Source organism: Pseudonaja textilis, chromosome 1, assembly GCF_049901715.1.
Source record: "Pseudonaja textilis isolate UNSWEBS1 chromosome 1, rPseTex1.2, whole genome shotgun sequence".
In the NCBI taxonomy this organism is placed as follows: Eukaryota; Metazoa; Chordata; class Lepidosauria; order Squamata; family Elapidae; genus Pseudonaja; species Pseudonaja textilis.
In genome coordinates, this window is record NC_141990.1 from 329,739,405 (window position 1) to 329,757,598 (window position 18,194).

At 41.6% G+C, this 18,194-nt stretch overlaps 1 protein-coding gene across 2 annotated transcripts in view; it reads right to left on the reverse strand.

Annotated features, from left to right (window-relative positions):
• ARID3A (AT-rich interaction domain 3A) overlaps positions 1-14,858 on the reverse strand; it is a 67,124-nt gene extending 52,266 nt beyond the window's left edge. Inside the window, exons 1-3 of one of the 2 annotated variants that reach the window (XM_026698922.2) lie at positions 14,527-14,858; positions 6,227-7,213; positions 3,962-4,262 (exon numbers count right to left, since the gene is read on the reverse strand). In XM_026698922.2, the coding sequence (XP_026554707.2) occupies positions 3,962-4,262; positions 6,227-6,657 (732 nt within the window). In that variant the 5' untranslated portion in view covers positions 6,658-7,213; positions 14,527-14,858. The remainder of the gene's footprint in view (positions 1-3,961; positions 4,263-6,226; positions 7,214-14,526) is intronic. The other variant, XM_026698923.2, reaches the window with a different exon arrangement.
• Between the last annotated feature and the right edge of the window lie 3,336 nt (positions 14,859-18,194).

Sequence of the window (18,194 nt, forward strand, 5' to 3'; positions counted from 1 at the left end):
CCCTTCCACCCCAAATTCTCAATGTATTTACAACTAGTACATCAAAGGAGACCCTGCCTCTAGGGAGAAAGCTTGCAAAGAACTATTTCCTTCTATTAGCTTTAAGGCTTTTTTTATTCAATACCCAGTCCAGGCTGATCAAACAGAAAAGTAGAAAGGGAGGCAGCGGGAAAGAAGTTTTTTAAAAATGGTGGGGGGGGGGTGGATGTGAAAAGAGAGAAAAATATTTCTTAGACTGGGCTTCCCATTAGTTCTATATACCCTTGTATCCAAGAAAATAGACATTAAGAACATCCTTTTCTTCAAAAAGATTCTGCCTCCATACAATGGGAATCAAACACCATAAATGCAAGCAGATCCAAACCATAGAAGCATGAAATATCTGCACTGTGTTAAAAAGAGAATTGCTATTATATGGTAATAAGACAACCGGTATCTAATTACCATATACGTATTAGGCTCAAAAAATTCATCCATGGTGACAGGAGTTGAAAAGTAACATTTAAAATTTAACCGTTTACATTTGAGGGCAGGCAGCCACACAAGTATTCTGCAAAACAGCGTTTTATTTAAGGACAAAACCTCAATCCGTTACTGTAGGTTTTTGACTGATCACTGTTACATAGACATAATTAAGTGAAAGCAAAAAGACAGCTTTTACCAGCAATTCTTACACACGAATCCACGTTTGTTAAAGCATTCCCCAAAAGCAAAACACATTTAGCCTCAACCTGTTTCGCCCCAAATGATACTCCTCGGTAGTTCAAAAAAAAGCATAAAAATTAAACTCCTTTAAAAGTTGCCCTATCTTTTTTATCCTTTCGCACAGACATATACACCCATTCTAACTACTTATTTGGCATTTTTATCTTTTTCCAAGCATAATTTCATATCCATAAAGGCCTTGCTTGTGATAAAAAAAAATCAAGGAAAAATGAAGAATAAGCATTCTCACATGTTCAAATTTTTTTTTAAAAAGGTTGTGGAAAACACAACAAAGCTGTACACCAGGTCATACCCCCACCTCCAAGGGTGTGTTTTCCCCACATGCAGGCTAAGCCAAAGACCCAGCACCTATCTAGAGTTCTCTTTACATATGATATTTTAAGGATTTATGAGTAAAAAAAAACAAAACCAGAGACCCACAAACACATGCAGAATCTGTTTAAGGCTTTCCAATCCGTTCCTGCATTAAAAAAATAGTTTAAACTATGTTTCAACCTCAGCTCAGAGGGCAAAGAACTGAAGCCTGAACAAACTTGTTCCAAATCATCTGGCTTTTATTGCAAGGTCCAGGAAGAGGCCAGCTGATGCAGGTCAGTTTTGCCTGAGGAGAAATATTTCAAGACTAACAAGCTTCTCTCTGCAGACTTCCATACTGCTGAGTTTCAAGTGGAAAAATCTGCTTTCTCTTTCTATCCAAAAAAGAGATTGTCTTTAGGAGAAGCATCCAAGAGAAGGTAAGTAGGGAAGACAAACAATTCTGTTTACAAGAATGAGTCATTTGAGCGCCATAAAAGAAGAATGGGCAGGTTTCCAGTTGTTGTTTTTTGTTTTTGTTTTTTGAAAAGCGGGGGAGGGGGGTAGCAGAGTGCCAAGATCTACCAGTTGGAGCCTGGTGCCAAAGACTTGCATTTAAGTGATAAATCACTCTGAATCCAAGCGTTTGTGTGCAGTACCAGAAACAGGCAGAACTCACAGTCCCTCCACATAAAGATCCACCTCAAGTTGCCCCAATACTTCTTTTCAGCCATGTTGTGTCAAGAGAGAGAAAGAAAAAAATGTGTTGTGGAAGAACAATGTCAGAAACTTGCCAAAAATATCTGCTGCTGAAACAGCAGGCTTTGCCCTACTTTACCATCTTTCTTACCACAGTTGTTAAGTGAATCACTGCAGACAGTAACAGGATTAAGGGAATCTGGCAAATTTTGACCACATGATCATGTGGGGAAGTTGCAATGGTCCTAAGTGTGAAAAACTGTCATGTCACTTCAGTCACTAGACGAATGGCTGTGAGTTACGACCACGATTGAGCCCAACATTTCTGTTGTTAAGTGAGACATTTGTTAAGTGAGTCTTGCCCCATTTTGCAACCTTTCCTGCCATGGTTGCTAAGGGAATCGCTGCAGTTGAAATTAGTAACCCGGCTGCTAAGTGACTCTGGTTTCCCCATTGACTTTGCTGGTCAGAAGTTCGCAAAAGGGGATCAACATGAAGGGTCGTAAGTATGAACCGGATACCAAGTATCTGAATTTTGATCACATGAATCCTGGGGATGCCGCAAAGGTCATAAGTGTGAAAAATGGTCGTAAGTCCCTTTTTCCAGTGCCGATGTAACTTTGAATGGTCACGGAATGAACTGTTGTAAGTCAAGGAATATCTGTGAGTGAGATGGGCAGCTATATAGAATTACTGCATAAATAAAATGTACAAAATACTTCTGCACACTTTGTACACTTTTACTGAAATTCTTTAGAAGACGCAGACATGTCAAAAGAGTTTAAGAGAGGAAATTAAGGTTCAGAAATGAAACCATTACTGCTAAGACTCGTGAGCATGTAAGAACACAGAACATCTCCCATATGTCTATTTTAAGATTCATAGAATTCAACAAAGTGCTTTCTACAATGGCCACCTGGGTGTATCTGGAAAGTTCACCGTTCACCAGCTAACAGCATCTGACGTTCAAAGGAAGACTGCCTTTGAACACAGAGGTTCTAGTAACCACAAGTCATTAACTTCTCGACTTCTGTAAAGCTAAGTGCCGCAGTGCCTAGAATTCACACCATGGTGAGAACTTTCAAACCAAGAGCTTCAGCCATTGCACATCATTCAACAGAACTACAAGACCCATCCATTCGGCAAATGTCGGACTGGAAAAGGTTTTTCCCCTCCTTTAATTTACCCAAACAGTTTTTAAAGCACTATATGCCAGCAGGCAGCCATGAAGATACCTGGAGGCAGTTCTCTGAGTTAATTCTGTCCTACTTGTAACTGCTGCTACATTATTTTAGATATTCTGCCACTACGGTTCAATCATGCCCTGCCTGAATGACAGTTTGCAAGACTTCTGGATGAGCAAATGAAACAAATTAATTGCTGGACACCAAAGCACTAATGTTTTCTGCCTTTTCTGCTCTGGCTCCCTTCCCCTGGAACATCTCCTCCTCCACCCTCTTGCTCCAAGGTCAGAGCTGCTCCACCCTTTTTTGAAAGGCCTTGAAGACATGGCTGAGGCAACTACTTCACCAGTGGGGAGTGTGGCACTTTGGAGGGGGCTAATTGGAGTAGATACCACTCCACCTCCTCCCTGTGCACACTTTTCTCCTTCCCTTTCCACCCTTAGCTTTATTTTAATTTCATTTTAAATGTAAGATCTTTATTTATTGTTTTGATGATTTATAGTGTGTTTTTAATTGATGTCTGAAACCCGCCTACAGTCGCCTTTGGCAAGATGGCCTGTATACAAGTTTAATAAATAGGAATATTTTCTATCCTACTCATAATTTTATGAGTCTCTATCACGGCTATGTCTCCTTTTGATTGCAAATTAAATTAATACCTCCCAAACTATACCACCTGGAAATACAGCTGACTTTCGCCAAAGGAAGATGTACGTGCCTCTTAATTAGTGTTTTCAAAAGATATAAACCAAGCTTTTCAGCACATATATCATTAAACAAACTGGGGGGAAAGGATATTCCACATTGCAAAGTTGCCACATTGATTTGTGGCTTCTACTCAATCCCATCTTAACCCTTTCCACCAAATTTAAAAAGGCACAGGTTAATCTCATTCATACATTCCTACATATTGTCTTCCCCTCCCCACATAAATGGAAACAAGGTTCTAGTCCTCACTGGCTGGGAAGGAAAAAACGATCAACAACTTGACCAGCAGAATCACTGAATAAGATTCCTGTCATTTAAAGATAGGAAGAAAATGTATTTTTACACCTTACCTGCTTGAATTGTTCTTCATAAGTCCAATCTCCATGGTCCAGGACTTGGGGTTGCAGCTGCGACAGGCTTTGCTGGGGAACCCCAGAATGGCCCCGTTCTTGGCCCCCTACCAGTCTGGAAGGTTCTCCTCGGTATTGCTGGGGGGTCTGTTGTTTGTGCAGAAATGGGGTGCCAGGGCTTGATGTAGCCACTGCACTGGAGCCAAGCGCTCCCTCCACCATTTCTTCTTCTTCTTCCTCATATTCTTCTTCCTCCTCCTCACCCAGATCTTCTTCAAAATCTTCAACCCACTTGCCCTTCCTAAAAGAGGGAGAGAATTATAAGGACAAAAATGTGAATACCTAAAGCAGGGTAAATAAAAATGGTAACTCTGGGTTCTAATACACCTCCAGATATCTCCCTGATGCCCATCAAACTTCAATAACAGGCATGTTTAGGTTAAAATAATTAAATAGCAAGCTGGCACCTTGCAAAGCACCATCACCTTGCATCATAGTCACTTGCAGCAATACCTTTGGGCCTCAGTAAGTCTCTTAAAAATGACAGGCAGCATTCCAATAATTATTTTGGGACGGACTGTACCCACCATGGCAGCCATTCCAGAAGTAGGCAGATTTCCCATAACATAATGTAATGTGACTGCAGCCATCACAGGTTTGCCAATATTCCAGATATGCTGTAAATCCCAAAAAGCTGTTTATTCTAGCCTACAGTCAATCCTACGCTAAAGATAGCCTTTTGGGAGGGTGGAAAGAGGACCTTTGTGTTTTTTTTAAGTAGTCAAGAGAGATGGACAAGAAACTGCACCCGTCCAGCACTCCTTTTTATGACTTGAATTGTAAACTGGAGACCCAAAATCTTGGTCTGTTTTACTATTTCTGGGGTTGGGGGGAGTAGAAGGCTTAAAGGGAGAGAAGGTACTGTGGCCCTGGTTAGATTTTAGACACCACTTCATTTCTTAAGAACACTGAAAAACGTCAAAAACTGGGGTTCTGTTTCAACTGGCTGTTGGGGTACAACCCTTCACAAAGCCTGCTTTCAGGTCACAACCACACATCCCAAATTACAGAAGTCACCCCTAGAAGTCAGGCAGCTGGTTATGGGAATCAAACTCCAACAGATCTCAAGGTTGTTAGAGCAGAAGTATCTGACTGCTGAGTAAACAAAGGCATATTTAGACACACTTCACTCCTCTCTAAAGATTCTGGAAAAATGGCATTCTCTACCCCTCCCCCACTACCTTTGTACTTTTTTTGTTTTTTGTTTTTTTTTGTTTTAAATAGGTTGGAAATTTTCAAACAAGGATCAGGAACTTAATCAAAAAGCCTAAGGCATTAAAAACTAGCCAGACTGGTTTTGCCTTAAGAGCTGCTGGTTTTATTGTCTCCTGACCCCAACACCACCAGGGAGGGGCATAGGAGCCTGCCGGAGAAACACACCAAATTATCAAATCAAGAGCAGTCAAATGAGAGATAATCTTTCTTTCCAGACATTTTGCAATGTTCTGTGTGAGCCACAAATCAACTCGTTATTTATTTTATCCTACCCTGGGATGGGTGAATGATACCTTTTTACCTTTGAAAAAAAATCATTAAAAAACGAGAGAGGCTCAAGTTTATAAAATGGCTACTCCCTCATCCAAGACAAAGAGGATACCACCCAAGAGAAAGCAAACCCTTGGCTTTCTGTTTGAGCCCAGAAAGTTTGTAAATTACATGTTTTAGCACAAGAGTTACAAGGTAGCACGTACAGCTATGCCCCAACCTTTCATTCCAATGTCCCTGCAAAGTATAAAGTCTACCCCTTGACATCTGACCATTGAGGGGCCAGGAGAAAAATTACATTTGATTTTATTTCACTGAATGTTTACCTAGCATTAAAAATATTTCATATAATACCTGTCCAATCATGCACTGGTCACATTAAAAAATTACAATTTGGTCGAAAAAAGAGACACTTGAAAGGTCTCGGAGTAGTGACTTCTAAGGGGGGGGGTGTCAAAAAAAACAAGATGATCATTGCTTGTTATATGAATTGAAACTCTACCCCTTTTAATAAAGTCTGTGTCATATGAGTGATGCCTATAACAAAGGAGCAGGACTTTGATCACACGGATGCCATCTTGATTTTTTTGACAAGGAGCCCCTCCTCCACACTCCATCTATGGCACAAGTCATGTGGGCCTTCATGATCTAAACATTTGAACCCCTTATGAGGACACTAACATAACAGCAAGAAGTGGCTGGGACTCAGATAAGACTTACATGTCCTCTTCTTCTGAGCCTATTTCTCGGGGGTATTCACCATCTTCCTCTTCCTCTTCTTCCTCCTCCTCTTCTTCCCCTACAAGCTCCTCTTCTTCCTCCGAAGAATGGCTCTCCTCTGACCCAACTGGGCTGGATGACTGTCTGAGGCCAGCTGCAGCTGCCCGCATAGCTGCCAGGGCCGCTATCTGTGCCCTCTGGATCCGGGCGGTGTCAGGTTCTCCCCCCTCCTCAGAGAGAGGAGGGTCCTGGCTGCGGCCACGGGGCAATGCAGTGATGCCAGGGGGTGACAACATGGCGGTCGGATTTGGTGCAGGGAGGGGCAGAGGATTGCCCTGCGGCTGGTCCTGTTGCTGTCGTGCCTCCATCTCTTGCTGCAGCCGGGCACGTTGTTGGCGCTGCAGGTTTTCCATGACGGCCTGCAGCTTCATGGCTCTGCCTGCAGGGGGCAGTGTCCTGGTGGAGGAAGTCAGAGGGGCAGAGCAAGGCTCCAAAGGGGAGGAGCCTAGGCTTTGCCCAAGAGGGGGAGGGGCCGTAGAATAGCGATCAGTCGGGGTCAGCGCCGTGAGGAATGCTGGGAGATGCCCTCTGCCCCAGATGTTCTGGGGAGGGCAACCACTTTTAAAAAGGTTACAAGACTGCACTGTCTTTTGGGTTAGGGAGAAGCCCGTGGCACCATTTACCACTTCCAAAAGGCGTCTCTTTCCACAGTAGTAAGACAGCAAGTCAATTTGTACAGAAAGAAATTTGCACAGATATTTTTTAAAAGGCTATTCAAATACCATGTTGCTTTAAAAATTAGCCGTGATCCTGAAGTTCAAGGTCCCACGTTCTACACAACCACGTTGCTTTGCGCCAACCTGAACTGAAGCTTAACCCTGTTCTTTTGTCACGTTTCTTTCCATCCAAGGAGGGCTTAGGGGAAATCTGCAAACTGTGAGTTGTCCACCTCTTCTTCTTCATCTAGGCATCAGTGAAAAGTCTGTCCTTTAAAAAAGCAAACACAAACATATACAGAGAAAACATTAGGATGGCAAGAGCTAGAAACTTGACTTCTTAACAAAGGCTAATTTATCCAACTATAGGAACTATAAAAATCCAGCTGTTGATCTCATAAGGTGTGTTTTATTGAAATAGCTCCTCCAATGCCTGTCTATAAAAAGACAGATGGAAAATGGATTTAAAAATGAGTAAATATAGAAGACAGAACAAGAAGAACCCATTAGGATCAGAAGCTTTAATCTGAATCATGTGGAAAGTGGAAATAAGAAATGCTATTCCTGAAGCCAACTTTATCAATAAGATGCTATAAACATCACATACCCACAGACATATGTATGTACTTATAATGCACACAAAAACAAAAATGGATGCAATTATAAAAAAGGGAACAACATTTTTTTTAACAAACAGGAACGTATGAAAGAGTTTTTCAGCTTTTGCCAGCAAAACCTTTGGTCAGAAGGGAACAGTGGTGCAGTTTTTAGACAATGTCCATAGTTAATGATTGTGGCTTATAACCAATCCTCTACCTCTTACAAAATGTATCTCAAGACAGAGCATGTTCACAGTCACATACAACACTTTTAATTGTATTTCTACTGATCTCTCAGGAGGCATCGGGCCAAATAAATTTATTTACTCTGTAAATTTACTTGGGTGTCTATCTTAAATAATGCCTGGTGCTAACACAAATAAAAAAATGGAAATGTTGATATAAAAACAGAAAACAAATAAAATATATGCTGTTACAAACAATAATTCTTCAATCCACACAAAGCAAAAACTCCAACCAGATTCCATGACGATCCTGCCCCAAAAGCCTGAGGGAACGACCAAGATTTTAAGCCCTTCCAAAAGGTAGATGGGGTTAAGTTGCTACACCTTAAGAATTCTCACTAGCCTATTTGCCATGCATAACCACATTACTAGTCATAGCCTGATGCCCTAAAAGATGGGAAAAAAGAGGCAGCAACAACTTTCTCTAATTTATATTGGGTCACCTAGACACAATGATTCCTTGCCCCTGGCAACCAAAGCTTATTACCGTCTTTTCTAACATCCACCAAAACTTCCCACAACGCCTCTGAATACCACAGGGAAGATCATCGTCTCTCTAGGAAAAGGAAACTTTCTCGCAATATCTGCTCCATGCCACAGAGCACAGTGCTCTTTTTACAGAGGAAAAATGATCAGAAATTAAGATTCCCGTGGACAGAACCTGCCAACAAGACCATGCATGCCTTCCTTAAGAGCCCCTAAGCTCGTTCCAACTTGCTTAGATTAAATGCAGTCATAATATGCATGGCATTTTCACTGAGAACAGCTAGAAAACTGAGAGGGCTCCTCCCAGATATAATCAGACACAAACTGCTAGACGCGTTATGCCTTATTCAATTTTTATCTCTGCAACAACAATCCTGCAATGTAGGATAGACTAAAATAGCAACTATCCCAAAGGCATCAATTGAAGAACCTATGTTTGAGTGAAGTTGAGCCAAAATCCATTTCTCCCAGCACCCCAGTTCAGTGACATAAACTCTTCCCTATACTGGTTCTAACAGGGAGTTTCTCTGAAACTTGAATTCTGGTGACTCCTTAGGTGATGTCCATGGAGATTTCTCGGCAAACAAAACACAAGTGGTTTGCCATTGCCATTGCCATTGCCAGATATTTTTCAACTTTCCAGTCTGACCTATAATCCTTGAATTTATTCTTGGGTCTCCTATTCAAACACTAACCAATAAAGTATTCTATTCTATTCTATTCACCAGATATGACTTTGCTTGGCTTTCTGAGACCCATCAAAGTTTCCTTGAGAAAATACAGATAGTCCTTGACTTACGACCCACAATTGAACCCAAAATTTCCGTTACTAAGCAAGACAGTTGCTAAGTGAGCATAGCCCCATTTTATGACCTTCCTTGCCACACATTATTAACCTTTCTTGCCACACATTATTAAGTGAATCACTGCAGTTGTTAAGTTAGCAACAAGGCTGTAAAGTCAATCTGGCTTCCCCATTGACTTTGCTTGTCAGAACGTCGGAAAAACTAATCACATGACTCTGGGACACTGCAACTGTCATAAATACCATACCTATTGGCCAAATTTTGATCACGGGACTATGGAGATGCTACAATGGTTGTAAGTGTGAAAAATGATCGTAAGTAACAAGAGCATTTCAGTGCTCTTGTTACTTCAAATGTTCACTAAATGAATGAATCGTTGTAGGTCAAGGACTACCTGCAGAAGAGCCTACACTGTGCATGAAAAAGGGGCTTGGATCCAACTCGCAACCTCTCCAGTACTGCAAGACTTTTAGTGCCTAGCTGACTGAGGTTGAACCTTCCTCAATAAATTCCCAGTTTCTTAAGACAGCCTGGCCTGGAATTCTGAAAAGTGGTAGTCCTAAGCCTCTAAAAAAATTCTAAACTGGAGAAGGCCAGTATACACCACAATGGAAGAGGGGGATCAGTGATGTGTGATTGAAGGGGACCACCAGTTTCATTAGCTCACAAAAAGATTAATTCTTCCATGGAGTTGGAAGAGGAGAACAGGTTGTCAATGGCCACGACTGAGAAGATGTTTCTCAGGTATCATCGAACTGTCTAATTTAAATAGCCATTTTCCACTACAACTAACTCAACAGATCTAGAAACTCCGCCCTAACCCCCTGCAACTTAAATTTAACAGACAGCCGTGCCAACCAACCCTGTTCTCAGTCTCCTGTCAAGGCCCTCTCCCATCAAACACCCTTTTCTTCCCAACTGCCATGGAACCTTCACCAAGGCAAGCGTCTTAATGACATCAGAGGAAGCAGGAACCAATCAGGAAATTCATAATGGACATGGTGTCTAATTCCTTTGGCTGCACAGCGCAAAGGAAGGAGCCAAAATTATGCATTCTGCTTTTCATGTCCTCAAGGGAGAAGATGTGAAATCAGCACTTCCATACATAAAAAAAGGACAATAGAGGATGCCCCCAAAAGGAATACAGGTAGTCCACGACTTACGACCACAACTGACCCCCAAAATTTTGGTTGCTAAGTGAGCCATTTGTTCAGAGAGTTTTGCCCTATTTTACGACTTTGCTTACCACAGTTGTTAAGTGAATCACTGCAGTTATTAAGTTGATAATACAACTGTTAACGGAATCTGGGTTCCCCATTGACTTTGCTCGTCCGAAGGTCGCAAAAGAGGATCACATGATCCCGGAACAGTGCAACTGTCATAAATATGAGTCAGCTGTCAAGCATCTGAATTTTGATCACGTGACCGTGGCAATACTGCAATGGCCTTTAAGTGTGAAAAGCAGTCATAAGTCACTTTTTTCAGTGTCATAACTTTGAATGCTGTTGTAAATCAACTGTTGTAAGCTGAGGACTACCTGTACAGTCAAAAATTCTCTGAGAATAACCTCATCTCAGTCAAAAAAAGAAATAAATTCTCACGTCCTGCTTTCGTTTTGTCCACTTTACATATAATTTTGCATGGGTCTTGATATTTCGAATTTCAAAAAAATCCCAGAACATGGAAACTAACACTAATAATTTTACATTCTCAATGTCAGTTGCGTGCAGCTTTTTATTTCCCCCAAAAGCCATGATAGAAATTTTATATTACAGAAATTTTCAAGAACTGAATATTATTAACATGGGTTCAGTAACCATGAAGGAGTATTACCGAAGAGTGATTGGTATATGTGAGTGGGTAGTTATAGATAATTAAACAGGTAAATTGCAAAATATCAAATATTTCAATTCTTTTGAATTTAATGCTACCTATTCCTCATTACCTAATGTAATTTAAGTTGCTTGCCTAAAATATATATAAACTCAAAATGACCAACTAGAGATTGAAAATACATGCCCCTTGGCCCTGGCTTAAATTGGTAAAATGTTGTAATAAAACAAAGGTATATGAATTGTCTATCTCTGCCTCAAAATATGTAATTTCAAATGCATTAAAGCGTGAGAAAAGTACCTTCTCTTGCTCCTCTATGCAATTCATGCCTAGAAATTAAAGATGAATTATAATGTCATAACATTTTCTCCTATCTAAAGCCAACCTCCCCCTTGTCAAAAATATTTTACTTCCCCATCACTGCCCCTTCAAACTATAGACAATTCCAGATGTAAACAAGGGTATAACAGTTATTAAAGTTTGAGAAAAAGAAAAAAGAATTCAAGAAATGGCTGAATTGGGACCTCAGAAGGCAGGCTCATCTAAGCTTTGTTCTGGGCCAGAGACATTAATGCTTTATTAATCTGGAAAGCAGCAGAAAGTGAAACAAAGGGCAATTTACAGAAGCCTGTTAGCTAAGCAAAAAGAGGCAATGGGATTTTTCTAGTTAGTGCCGATATTATCATCCTAAGGATAGGCAGAAAGAGCAAGTTATGTGCGCAGTACAGGCAGCAAGGAGAAAAGCTTCTCTATCAAGGGTCGGTTGTATTTTTGCTGCAATTTATATTGCAGCAAATTCTATTATCTGTGCTGCCAATCAATCCCTCAAACACAAGATATGAAGCTGTCCAGATCCCAAATGTTTTTCGCATGCCCTCTATTTTTTCCATGCAGAGGCTTGAAATGGAAGACTCTTAATTCCTTGGGCAGAATTCTCTGTCAAATGAAGTTAATAGCATAAGGTTAATCAGATTTTCAGATTTCTCCTTCCCATCTGGGAAGCATATTCTAAATTCAGCCTAGGAGCAGGAACAATTTGAGCTACATGTGGCGATGTGCTGTTACATATGGACCACATTCATGGACTGGAGCAGATGTGTGCCACAGAATGGTATCCTGCACGATGGATTTAATTTTAATATTTGATAAGAGGAACAGGCCACAGCAGATGCATAGAGCTAAAAATTAAAACCGACTTCCTGAGTTATAATTAAGCAAAGATAATGTGATACAATCAGCCAGTTATAATTAAGGAGTTATAAATCAACTAAATATTTTAATGAGACCGATAAATGATGAGGTAAATTGGCATTGATCATTTAAGGACATTTTGGGGTTAAAAAAACTGCTCAGCTCTTTTCATTGCCTCTAGCTCAATAAACTTTTCTGTATACCGCCTACGGACTCTGTAGCCTTAGCATATATGTATCTATGAGATTATGTATGTGTCTGCACACATTTGCACCATGCCAAATTTTGCAATGGTGATGACCTTGACTACTTGTTATTAGTCACTCTCTTATAAAATTGCAATCATTGACTAAGCCAGACTTTTTCAACTCATAAAGTATGTTGGGGGTAAGGAGGTGTTGCATACTCATTAACATCATTTCAAGCAGTTTCAATATTTTGTCGCCCTTTAGTGAATAGGATAAAAAGAACAAAGGGGCTGGACTCCATAGGCTGGATTCTAAATAGTTGGGGCCATCTTTTAACTTCTCCTAGATGTAACTTTTGGTAGGAGAACGGAAACAGTATGTATGTCTGGGCATAAAGCTGTCCTGGCAGGGGCAAAACCATTGTCTGTCCAAGGAGCTAGGCCTCAGTGATAACAAGCAGCAGAAGTGACACAATCTTGCATGTTTCAGGATTTTTGCTAGTTTGCAAAAGACTCAGGTGATCTAAATTCCAGAGAGGGCCCTGAAACACCCTAAATTACCTCTCACTCTGCTAGAGAGAAGCTTGTAAAAGCCAGAACTATAAAGGGAAATCCAAGTCCTCAATCATGTTTTTCAGCTTTTTTTTTTTAAGAGATCAAACTAGTAATTCCTGCCAAGTCGAATAATAGAGACAGCTCAGCAGTCAGGAGAAATATAGCCACAGGATGCAGACAAAAACTACTGTATAACAAAGTTAAAGGGTACCTTCCTTTAAAAGCAATATTTCCAAAACCATCCCTTCACGCACAGGTTAAATAATACAGGCAAGCCTTGATAGGTAGGCAAAAGATAAGCATTGCGTTTTTGTATGATATATTGATCCAGTTGGTGCCTTCAAAGTCAACACAATCAGATCTCTCAGCTCACTCTTGTTGCCGACACACTAGTGTGCATGCTTTCAGTTAGTCCATTCACCAATTTGACCTTGAGTCCTTCTAAACATATTATAGAAAGGGGCTTGAAGGTGAACTGGCCAAATGTCCAAAGGAGACTCATGCTACTACTACACACCCTTTTTATTAAATACGTATTCCATTTTATTAAATGTGTTCCATTTGAGCCAAATGGGGAGGAGGGAAACATAGAAGGTACCTCCAACGTGAATACAGAAAAATCCTCTCTCTTTTGTTGCTGGCAAGTAAGTAAAATGCTGTCTTAAACTACACTGACAATCGCACTTACTAGGGTAGTTAGGCCCAGCAGACAAGTGAGAGACTTTTCTGAATAAACATGCTGTTAATGGCATACTATCTTTAACAAGATTATTTCTAGGTTAAGGTGGAGAGACCTGGAATGTTAAAAAGGGTAGAAGGGCATTTCCACAGAACGAAATATTCTGGGTCACAACAGCTTGTATATTAAATTACAGAAGTATAACGCAGCCTTTTCAACGAGAACCCACTAAAGCAGATTTTTTTTTTAAAGTGCTCGTTCGAGACTCAGTAACGCGTGTGTAAAATCAACCTACATTGCCCTAGAACAATCCAACAGAAAAACAGTGAGGGAAAAGTCGCTAAGCGATCCATACAAATGTTAATTGTGATGGGGGGGGGGAGGCAAAGCGAGCCAAATGAATTACTTTTAAAGACGTACAGTTACAACTGTCTTTTTAAAGGAAAAAAAAAAACACCTCAGCTTAAAATTAAATTGCAAAGTTAATCGAGGAGTGGAACTGCCCAGCTTGCTTAGGAAAGGGGAAAAGCGAGGGATTCATTTGCACCCAAAGTGGGGGGTGGAATACTCGAAGGAGAGCCGCCTCTGCCCGTCGCCTCCTCCCACAACTCCATTTCAAATATAACCATGGCTCTTTTTTTAACAAAAGTAAATAAAGTTGGAATCGAAGGGCGGCTAAAAGAAAAGCAGCGGCGCGGAGGCGATGCCAGGTCTCGCTCAACCAGTAACGCACATTACATATTAACTTTATTTAGCCATTTATTTATATCGCTCTATTCCCCCCTCCCCCAAAAAAACCCTCCATTCCCTTCTTTGGGAAGGGAGGGGAAAGCTGAAGATCTCTTCTAAAACGCCAACAATTTTGTTTTCCATTCGCTCGAATTTCAAAACACACACCCCCATACACACACACCCGCTTGGAGCCGTTTGTCCATTTTTAAAAAAAAGCAAAACCAACACACATTAGAGAAGATCGGATTCCTAATCGCGGTGGCTATTTTACCTTGCAGAGAGGCAGGCGAGGGGAGCCTCATTTTCCCTTCTGGCTGGCTCCTTTATTCCCCGGAACCCAGTCTCTGATCCAGCTGGGCCGCTCGCTTTTCCACGCGCGATGCTTCCCTTTTGATCTTGCAGACAGATTCTTTCCTCCTTTTTTTCTTTCTTCTTTTTCTTCCTCGCTGCGGCGTCCTCCCTCCCCCTTTCTTTTTCTTCCTTCCTTTTTTTAATTGCGTCGCTTTTAATGCCGCCTCCCTTATCTGGCTTGGATTAGTAAGTTTCCCTTTACAAGCGATTGCATGGCCTTCTCCTCCTCCTCCTCCTCCTCCCACGATGCCTAAGGCGTGCACAGAGCTGGATAGACAAATCATAGGATGACAAAATAGCAATCAGATGCAAATTCCTAACCTCTGAATCAGGACCCAGGCATAAGAGAGGGTTGGGTCCTGCCCTGCTAAGGGAGCGTCGTTCAATTCCTCTTGGCGGAGGAAACCTGTGCGAGAAGCTAGACGCTCGCAAAGAGACACGCCACCTGTATCTGCACATTTCAGTCCCTTCAAAGTCCCGCGGTACTCTCGGCTCTTAATAACCCTAACCTTCTAAATCCCAGGCTAACAAAACCCCACTTGTGCTATTCACATATAACAAAGCAAATTCAACCATATTAAACCTTTCCCGGATGGCGGGGGGGGCGGTGTTTCCCCCAACCCGTCAGACAATGGCTAGGTTCCCACAACACTCTGAACCATAAGTTGACCCGGTCTAATGTGTCGCGCACATTCAGGCAGCAGCGGGAACGTGCTTATTATTTGCCCTTTTGCTGTTATGGCGGCTAGGAATTCCTCGAGTCTTGCCATTTAGAGGCTTAAGTGTCGGAGTTAAGCTTTAAATTACAAGTTGGCACTAGGGAATTGACCCCCCAAAAAAGCAGTAGAAAGGGTGGGGCGGCCAAACCTGCACTGCGAAACTCCAGACACCCACCAGGTGGCAGCTAAAAAAAGATGCAGACAATTGTAGCCCTTTTGCTGCCATCTAGCGTCAGCTGTCATTTTTGCAGACCTCATGCAAGCAGCTCTGACAAATGGCCCCAGTATGTAAGCTCAGGTTGTTTGGATAGCTGAGCCCCGTTACAGATTAACAGAGTTGGAAGGGACCTTGTAGGTTATCTAGTCCAACCCTCGCCCCCCCCCGCCCAAGCAGACCCCCACACCATTATTGACAGATGGCACTCCGGTCTCTTCTTGAAAGCTTCCAGTGATGAAGCTCCCACAATTTCTGAAGGCAACTTCTGTTCCATTTGGTTGATGATTGCTCTCATTGTTGAAAACTTTTTACATTCATCCGAATTTAAATCCAGCCGCCCTGAATTCTAGATTTGCACTTTTATCACTTAGACCAGAGTTTTTCAAAATTTCAGAAGTGTAGACTTCAATTTCCAGAATCCCCAAGTCAGCATGCTGAGGGTAGTTCTATCACAACGTTGACCAACACCCCAATTCACGATATATTGCTAGCTGAACCATTTTTTCCCCTTCTTCCCATTTGCAACCGAGGATTAGAAGAGACTTTCTCCTCCTCCCTTTTCCTCTCAGATGGCCGCCGATGGTCACTTCCGGCCTATTCTTCGACCCCAATTCATGTGGTTGGCTTGTATTAACAGCTGGTGGTGCTTCTTCTTGAGCCTTTGGGGTTGTGGGGAACTCACCCACCATTCCTGGCCAAGTAATAGTTCACAAGCCAGTTGTTAGAAAGAGCATGAATTAAACTTCAGAGGAGAACATTACAAACTCCTGCCCAATTCTTTATATATGTGTGTGTGTGTGTGTGTGTGTGTGTGTGTAGTATGTATATATATATGCACACACACACACACACACACATATATATAATTGGTCGGGAGTTGAAACTTTGCCAAGATACTTCCAATTTTATGCAGGAGAAAATCCAAATAATCAAAGAGATGATAGATAGATAGATAGATAGATAGATAGATAGATAGATAGATAGATAGATAGATAGATAGATAGATAGATAGATAGATAGATAGATATTTTGAGAAGTGTGTGCTTACTCCAAGAAACACAAAGCCGAAGACATAAGCCTGAAGATGAGGGATGAGATTTGGTCAAAACATTGCCAAGATACTTCCAATTTTACTCAGGAGAAAACCCGAATAACCAAAGATCCACATACAAATACCCGTGAAAACCTCAGAAAACAAATATATATTTCCTTCCTCGCACAGCTCTAGCGCCTTTAATACCACCGCGAGGAAAAGCCGGACGGAGTCGGTAGAAGCCCGTTAATTGAAGGCGGTAGGTTTGGCTCTTTGGAGACGCTCCCTAAGCGAACTCTGGCTAAAGTCAGTTCCGCTTCTTTTCTTTGCTCTCGCTCGAGTTGGCTCTCTTTGAGTTAAAAAGATCCTCCTCCTCCTCCTCTTCCCCCTTTCTCTCCGCCAGAGCCGTGCCTATCCCATTAACGTAATTACAACATTTTTGTGGTTGGCGATGGGGAGGTGGGGAGACAGAAGCAGTCAAGAGGCCGAAAGTCCATGTTCGTGGAAGGAAGAGCTGCTCCTGATCTAAAGCAGCAACTGCATCGGGTGTGATCGCCGCGGGTTTTGAGGGCCTTGATTATTCCCCCCTCCCCTCACGATCCTTGTCATGACCATGCAGTTTTTCTCGGGTGCTCTCCGAAAAGTGTTGGATCGCAGGACCATCGTCCTCGGCCAACATGGCTGGCTGGAGGTGATTAAGGGGAGGTTGGATCAACACACTAAAGGTTATAAACAACGTGCGAAGTAGATTCTGCGGAGAACGTTATTGGGTATTTAAAAACGTATACCCATATTTTTAAAAAAAACATTAATAGTATTAAATGCCACTTAAGTAAATACGTGAAAGTGTATAAAAGTACAGGAACAAAATTAAAAACTAGTATATTCTTTAAAGAATTCCCATGGCTGCTACCTATCTCTGCAAAATCTGGCTGGAGAAAATAGAAATGGTCCCCTATAGTCAGAAAAAAGTAACAGCCTGGGCCCAAAGACCTTCTGAGATATTTCCTCAAGATCCACAAATTTGAGGAAAGAAGACATGCAGAGGATACAAGATTAGGGATAATCTTGTTTTCATTTTTTTTTTAAATGCAGATGTAAAAAGATTAGGAGTTTCTGTCCAGCGTTTTCTGCCTTCCAGAGCCAGCAAAATAAAGCGGGGGTGGGGGAGAATAGTAACAGAAAGAATAGATCCATGGTGGTTCAGCCCGTTTTGAGGGGGCTATTTTCATCCTATTTGGGATCCTGATGGTTGCAAAGAATCAGCCCAAGCCCTGACAATTGGAAGTTTGCCTTCTTGTCACATTGTTCTTGTGGTGCCTGTGGTTGACTTTTATCTTTGGAGATGGCAATTGAAGTGTTCAGCATCTGATGACAAAGGGATTTGGCCCAATTTTATTTAGGTTTTAAGCTACCCGGGTTTAATGTGTTTATAGTTACCCTAAAACACCATTTCAGTTAAAACATATCCAATAAAATCAAATAAAGACACAAAATACAGGTAGTCCTCATTTAGTGACCACAATTGGAACCAACTTGGTTGTTAAGCAAAGAGGGTGCTATGTGTAACCATGGCTATGCTTATTTCAGCTTTCCTTTGCTTTATAGGCCTGCAAAGA